This window comes from Typha angustifolia, chromosome 2, assembly GCF_048772165.1.
Source record: "Typha angustifolia cultivar Huaian chromosome 2, ASM4877216v1, whole genome shotgun sequence".
Classification (NCBI taxonomy): domain Eukaryota; kingdom Viridiplantae; phylum Streptophyta; class Magnoliopsida; order Poales; family Typhaceae; genus Typha; species Typha angustifolia.
Genome location: NC_133240.1, coordinates 5180121 through 5187214, shown reverse-complemented (window position 1 = coordinate 5187214; position 7094 = coordinate 5180121). Strand labels below are relative to the sequence as shown.

General features: G+C 38.5%; 1 protein-coding gene across 1 annotated transcript; it reads right to left on the bottom strand.

Annotated features, from left to right (window-relative positions):
- Nucleotides 1–1644: 1644 nt before the first annotated feature.
- On the bottom strand, nt 1645–4035 carry LOC140771781 (ACT domain-containing protein ACR8-like). The gene is made up of 6 exons (XM_073113475.1): nt 3740–4035; nt 3601–3646; nt 3319–3501; nt 2654–3229; nt 2464–2568; nt 1645–2361 (listed from the first exon to the last, which is right to left on the bottom strand). The coding sequence occupies exons 1-6, from the start codon at nt 3799–3801 to the stop codon at nt 1993–1995; spliced, it is 1341 nt and encodes a 446-aa protein (XP_072969576.1). The 5' UTR covers nt 3802–4035; the 3' UTR covers nt 1645–1992.
- Between the last annotated feature and the right edge of the window lie 3059 nt (nt 4036–7094).

Below are 7094 nucleotides of genomic sequence, written 5' to 3'. Positions count from 1 at the left end.
TGAATCTTAATCCTACGTGTGATACTCAATTGTTATCATGTTGTAACTATTAGAATATAAAATATAAAAACTACTGTTCTCAAATAGCAGCAGAACTAGAGGTCATGAGTTCAAATCCTACCATATCCAGCTTTACTTGAAAATATAAAACTCTACTCATTTAAACTAAATCCACTTATTAGACTCATCAAAATATATTAGCCCAGAAGTGATAATCTCTAATAGCTTAAGCTTTTAGAGTAATTGATGAGTTAATATAGTATCATAATCAAAGCGTCATACTCATTTTTATCTTAAAATATAAAACTCCACTAATTTAAATCAAATCTATTTTTTGGGCTCCTCAAAATATATTAGCTTAAAAAAATTTAAAGTAATTTGTGAGTTAATAATAACTATGCACAAAATAGTGATTTGTTTTCATCAAAGCGATTCAATCTATTACTCTAAGAAGTTTTGAAATCCACTCACTCTTTCAATCAATAAATTCGAAAAATAAACCTAATATATATATATATACTCTGATAACATTACTATCTCTCAGCAAGTTGCTATGTTCTAAGTTGCAAGCCTCTGTCACTTTCTAAACTTAACCAAACAGAACACTTTCCCATTTGCTCAACTTGATTCCTGACGACACGTTTAACTGGAAGTAGAAGAGCACTAACAAGGAAGACAACAAGAAAGAAATCCACAGAAGGGAGGTGGATAGCATCTTCTCATTTAATAAGACATTGGTACTAAGCATCAATTCCTTATGGGAAGTTTATGAACCCAATGACAATGAAAGATCAAAGAAACTTACCAAGTGTTGGAAAACTAAAACCCAATGAGGGTTGCATTTCAGGTACAAGGATGGTTGAAGAGAGCACGCAAAGTTTGTGTCCTTGTTTATTTGAAGGTAACTAATTGGAAATGCATGAGAAGTTTTGTATCCAGGCGTGAATTTGTCTTGGGGGAAGATGAAAAGCTTTATAAATGCAAGTACGGTATGTAATTCAATGCCAGAGGATAGTATTGAATATTTTTCGTAAATAAGAAGCTTCCTAGAAATCTCTTGGAAGATGGGTATTATAAACCTTTGGAGGACATACAGACGCCTACTAATTATTTAAAATTGTCCGAGATATGTACCAACTTATCACAGGCTCCCCCAAATGGCTCATTCAACCATTACTTCCTGGTTTCCAATGTGCATGAAACCATTATACAGTTTCAACTTAAGCAGATCTCAGTAGCAATGGATGTTATTTTATCAACTACTAGAACATCTTAAACTGTTAGATAATGATAGTCTTTATTTTTTAATATTCTAACATTTTTTGTTAATTTTAAGTATGAGACATCTTGTTAAATCTAAAAAGTAGGTTTAACTGAAGTGTTCTGGATTTTGCCTTTTATATATTCTAGCAATGGATGCCTGCCCTGCCCTTTTAATGCCAATAACCATAAATTTGATGGCAGAATACTACATGAGATGTTACACTCTGATGACATTGCCATTCTGCTACCCAAGTTCTTTTCTAAGTTATAGACCTTGGTCTCTTTCTATAACTAATTCGAGGAGAAGTCCTGCAAAATTGCTCATGTTGATACTTAACAAGTCTAACTTGCAAGAAGAATGAAGAACAACAAGAGAGACAAAAAGGATTATCTCAAAAGAAGGGAAGGAGATCTCATTTCCTCATGTAATCAAACATTAGCATTAAGCATCAATTCCTTTATGTACAGTGTATGTACCCAAAGACAAAGAAGAGAGAACAGCAACAAGAAAGAGATCATATCTTCACATAGGAGCAGCCGTTGATACTTGGAACCACTTCAATTTTTCTCTTCATCCTTCCCTTCTATGTATATCTTTCAATTCTGTAACCTTTGATCTTTCTCCCCCCTCTTCAACCATTAGGTATCCTTCCTTTTGCTTCTCTCCTCCTCCGTTATGTACAGCACCAATTTGAAGCAAGGAATTAGTCCTTCATTGTTTTGTAGATCCTAAGAACATGATCTGATCAATCCTAAATTATACAAATTCCTCCTGACAAAGCTTCCAAGGTGGAATAGCCCAATGGCAACACCACCGTTGGCCTCCTCTCGGTCCCCTGATGCCTTCCGGTAAAACTGTGGCCGCTGCTCTTCCTTCACACAGAGGCAACCAGCGCCGACCTTTTGCTGTATCTCTTCGATCACCTTGAGATCTGCAGGCTGGCCGGCGGCATCTGTGACATAGAACACATTTGTGGCCATCTCCCCCTTCGTTGACACCTCCGCCCGCGTTACTAGTAATCCATTCTCTCGGAAAATTCGAGTTACTTCCGAGAGAAGCCCCGGCCGGTCTAGAGTACATAGTTCTAATCTCAATCCCTGAATCAAACAAGAACATAACATAAGCTAAAGATCTACAAATGAAGTAGCAAATGAGACCTTTCGAAAGAAAAAAAGAGAGGGAATTTGATGGTTAATTACCTCTGATGCTCTACGCTCGATGGCGGCTTGCAAGCATTGGATAACTCTTTGCCTCTCTGCGTCAGAGCTAATGGGACTCCCATCAGTGTGTCTGATGTAGAATTCCTGCAAGATCGCACAAAGGAGTGAGTTGAAGTCCAAAGGAGATCTAACACGAGATTTACTCATTTCGAATAAGAAAGGATCAAACCTGGTGAGCCTGATCGAGATTTGTATCAATTGTGCCGTGGAAGACGACGTATTCCATGTCCGTGAGCGTGCAGACAATGTCAAAGAGCAGTTTGGGCCGGTCTTGGCATTGCACGGTGACGACGGAGTAGCCTCGTTCGATCCAATTCTGGACGGAGACAGACGGCTTGGACTCGGGGATGGAGGTGGAAGTGGCGGGCTCGTAGTCCCGGTCGGCGAACATTATCTGGTGGAGGCGGCGGTCGGCGTGGGCGACAGACATCGAGGAGACGGCGGTGATGGCGCCATGGAAGTTGTCGTGTTCGCCTTTGAGGAGGTGGCGGAGGCGGGACTCGATGCGGTGGATCTTTTGGGCGTCTTCGATGGGAAATCCAGAGTCCTCGTCTTTGACGAAGACGAGGCACGCCGTCCGGCCGTTGTGGGTCCAGACCTTCGCCTCCGAGACGCAGCACCGGAGGTCAGCGAGGACGGCGAACACCTCTGAGAGGAGACCGGGTCGGTCGGTCCCGGTGAGCTCCAGCGCCGTCAAGCCCTCGAAGACCGTGGATTTCGCTGGGCCGTTCCATGTGCCCAACGACTGGAACATTTTAAGACAAATATTGAGCAAATGGGCCCTCTAAAAATCGGATTTTTAAGACGACGGAGTCGAGCTTTGGCGACTGGTACCTGCTCAATGTAGGAAATGACGCTCTCATCGGTGAGCTTGGCGCCGAACTGGTCGGTGACGTGGAAGACGTCCATGAACCACCGGCCGTCGGAGGAGATGTAGCCTTTCTTTATGGTGAGGTTGAGGTCGGTAAGGACTTGGACTGCTTCCAAGAGGACTCCATGTTTCCGAGCACTGTCAACCTGTGAACAAAAAGAAGACCCCTCTCTCTTAGTCCTCCATTAACAAAGTAGACGATAAGATTCACATCTCAGTTGTTAAACATGGCTTGAATCAATTACCTGAACTAGAGTTGCAGTGGGGCAAACGGCATTGTCAATTACAACCCTGCAAAGCAATGTACAGCATTTTGTTAGCAAGTAGCTTATAAATTGAAACAGAGGAGTAGAGTAGAATCTAAGGAGAAAATAGAACACTCACCTAGGAGTATCCATTCGGATAATAAGCTTCTCGTACTCGTTCAAGTAAGTAGGCCACTCCATCTTCTCTACTGCAGAAAGAGAAATCTAAGCTCCTCTGTTACTCTCCTTCACCTACACCTCTCTCTCTCTCTAAAACTCTCTCTAAAACTCTCTTGCCTTTGCCTCTCTTCCCTCTCCTCTAATCAAAATAAATACCCACAAGAGGACGACACTAACAAGAGCAGAATACTAACAAAAGCCTTCGCCGCCACTACTAAGAGGTGAAAAGCCCAATGGTAGATACTCTCTCTCCTCTCTTCTCTCTCTCTCTCTCCTCTCTCTCTCTCTCTCTCTCTCTCTCTCTCTCTCTCTCTCTACAGCTCGCTCGCTCTCTACGCTTTTAAAAGGGCAGGACGCTGATGAGCCACACAGCAACCCCTCGGGTTCATATTTAAAGGTCCAACCCGCGAGCCCGACAATCACATGGGAGGTGGGACCTGCGTCTGCCAACCAATGAGCCGACAGCTCACGTCCTGGCCCACAGGACGTACAGGTGGATGACACGTCACCGGTAGCTTACCTGAGCTTTACCCTCTTGGCTTTGCTTCCGGTTCAAGAGAGTGCCGGCCTGCCGGGAGGTGCAGGTGTAAAGTTGGGTCCGAATTCAGATCCGGTTCGGTTAGACCGGGTCCGAACCGGATCCGGTGTGTTTGTCTGTCTTCGACCTAATAGCGCGGTAGGTCCGGGTCGGCTAGGTTGGCATTAGTTTTGATCTCATCGTAAGATCCAAACGGAAGTGATAAGAGACCAAATACCAAATTAACCCCCTCTAATTTGTGTTACAAAAAAAAACACCATATATTTTTTCTTTAATCATCATTAACGCTCTACTATACTGTGTATTTATCATGTGACTACTGTGTTTTACTTTTATTATCCCAAACATACCCTACTATTGACACACTTAATGTGTAGTTATCACACAGATGAGTTAAATTTACAATACATGCATAATAATCATAAAACTCCTAGTTAAGCTAAGTCATATCTATAATAGTATTATATCTTCTTAGCTAGTCAATTTCATCCACGAATAATTTAGGTACTTTTATTTTATTTTTTTGAAAATAAATACAATTTAATTGTCAAGGGCTGTTGAGTTAAATCTAACATTTTCTTATTTAAAATTAATAAACAATGTAGACAACTAAAATTGTATTCTTTCTTGAAATTAGAATGCAAAGGAGAATATCTATTTTTCTTGTACATTGTGTAGTTTTTGAACTATTATAAACAATTTATACAAAGATAAAAATGGTCCTTTTGAATTTAAATTTGATTTTAATGGTGATTAATTAGCTTTATATTCGATTTTCCAAATAGATACAGCTCCTTTATAGCAAACTTCACAGGCAAAATAAAAGAAAAGAGAGATTTTACAAATCACATCTTATATTTTATTTACTTTGTGATTCGCACTCTGTTTTTAAAGATTTTATAACTCGACTGCTCTTTTTTTTTCCTATAATTCTTATTTAATATCCTGACATTATTTTGACTAACTACTCTCACCATTTCCTTTTATTTTCTATATCCCTCCACTATCTTCTCCACCTATCTCCTCCACTGTTTTCCTCGCTGTCGCTGTCGCTGTCACTCTTCATTTCTCTTTTGAGAAGAGAAAAATAGGATAAAGAAGATGAGTAATTTAGGTATTTATAAATTATTTTGTATATTATAACAAAATATTTATTTTTTAGTATATTAAGTTAACCGAAGATGTTAAATAAAAATTACGAGAAAATAAAAGATCGAGTTAGAAAATTCTGATACGGTGTATATGAATCACAAAATAGATAAATTATAGTGTGTAATTTGTAAAAATCCCCGAAATAAAAAACCAACTCCAACTTACGGAATATTCCGTCGTCCTTTGGATCTAAATATAAAACTTCACAGGGAGATAAAATTAATATTAATTAGGAGCTAAATACTAGACAATCATTTAGCTAAGCGGCGTGCAAAATATTTATCATAAAAACCAACCCCTCCTTCCCTCCACGCTCTCGTCACGACCCCCAACTTATTAATACGCACAGCAATCCGTGCGAGGTTTCGGTCGATCACGACCGCATTGATTATGCCTCGTGAATCCGCCACGTGATTTGGGGTCAGAAGGCACGAGGATGGGAAGCATTCATTTGGTGTTGGTGATGTGTGCGTCTACCTCCACGACTCTCCCCTCTCCCCTCTCCCCTCTCCCTTGATCGCTTGCACGATTAATATAAGTAGTTGCCAACCAACCTTCACAAATACTAATTATAATATTCATAATAATGGTAACTCAATATAAAAAGCATTTGTTAGCAAGCACTGTATTACTCTTTATTTTCTTTTTTCTATTTTTATATCGAAATATACAATCTTTCAAACTTATTATTAAATTTTATTTTGTTAACTTATCGATATAAAAGCTGAACTTATTTGCGTACTTACTTCAAAGTAAAATATTAATCTGACAACTAATTATAATGAAATAGAATTTTTTTATCGTATTTAGTTTGAAGGTAGTTTATTTCGATAAAAAAAAGTTTGTAAAAATTATTTGAAATTCAAAGTAAATATGTCAAAAATGAGGTGGTTATTGCAAAAATTAACCCTATTATTATATCACCTTTAACTAACCACTAGCATTACCTAAAAAGAACTATTATTTTTTCTACTTTTAGCACCAACAACATAATAATATACATTAGTAAATTAATCCGTGTATGATGAGTTGATAAGTTTTCCACCATGATCTTGATACAGAGATGGTCGGAAAAGAGCTTTAAATGGCCATCGTCGTGCGCCGCACCTCTCCCCCTCGATTAACAAAATAAAATAAAATAAAATGAAAATAGAAATACAAATGGAGCTGTGTATAAGAAGACTCTAATTTATTTTTTTAAAGCTTAAATATTATTTGACTTTTGTTATAAATTGAAGGGATATGCGAAGCTAATAGTGAGCTGTTTTTAGTTTAAGTAGCTCAGGTTTGCCTCAGCTTATTAGTTAATAATTTGACCTTAGGTTTAGGAGGAGAAAGTGAGTTGGAGCTATGGCTTGTTGACTTTTGCTGCCTATCTGAATTTTTATTTTTGCGCACTTTTGTTAGTGCACTGTGATCTCTTCCACTACTTGACACCATAAATTGTTTAGGGTGTTGAATGTGATGAAAGCCATATACAAATCAAACAATTAAATTGTTGGACTTTCTCATTGCTTGCATTTGTTTTTTCTTTGAGAGAATGGACTTTATGATGAATTCTCTACAAACAATTATATAGTGAACTCGATCTATTGATTTTATTTTATTATGTTTCCTTAGTAGG

Bases quoted from the DNA above. Each gene is read 5' to 3' on its own strand.
- LOC140771781 (XM_073113475.1), bottom strand. From the start codon at position 3,801: ATGGAGTGGCCTACTTACTTGAACGAGTACGAGAAGCTTATTATCCGA. The intron at 3,502-3,600 runs GTAATTGATTCA...TTTTGTTCACAG, and splicing joins CCACTGCAACTCTAGTTCAG to GTTGACAGTGCTCGGAAACA. The intron at 2,362-2,463 runs GTAATTAACCAT...TGTTTGATTCAG, and splicing joins TCGAGCGTAGAGCATCAGAG to GGATTGAGATTAGAACTATG.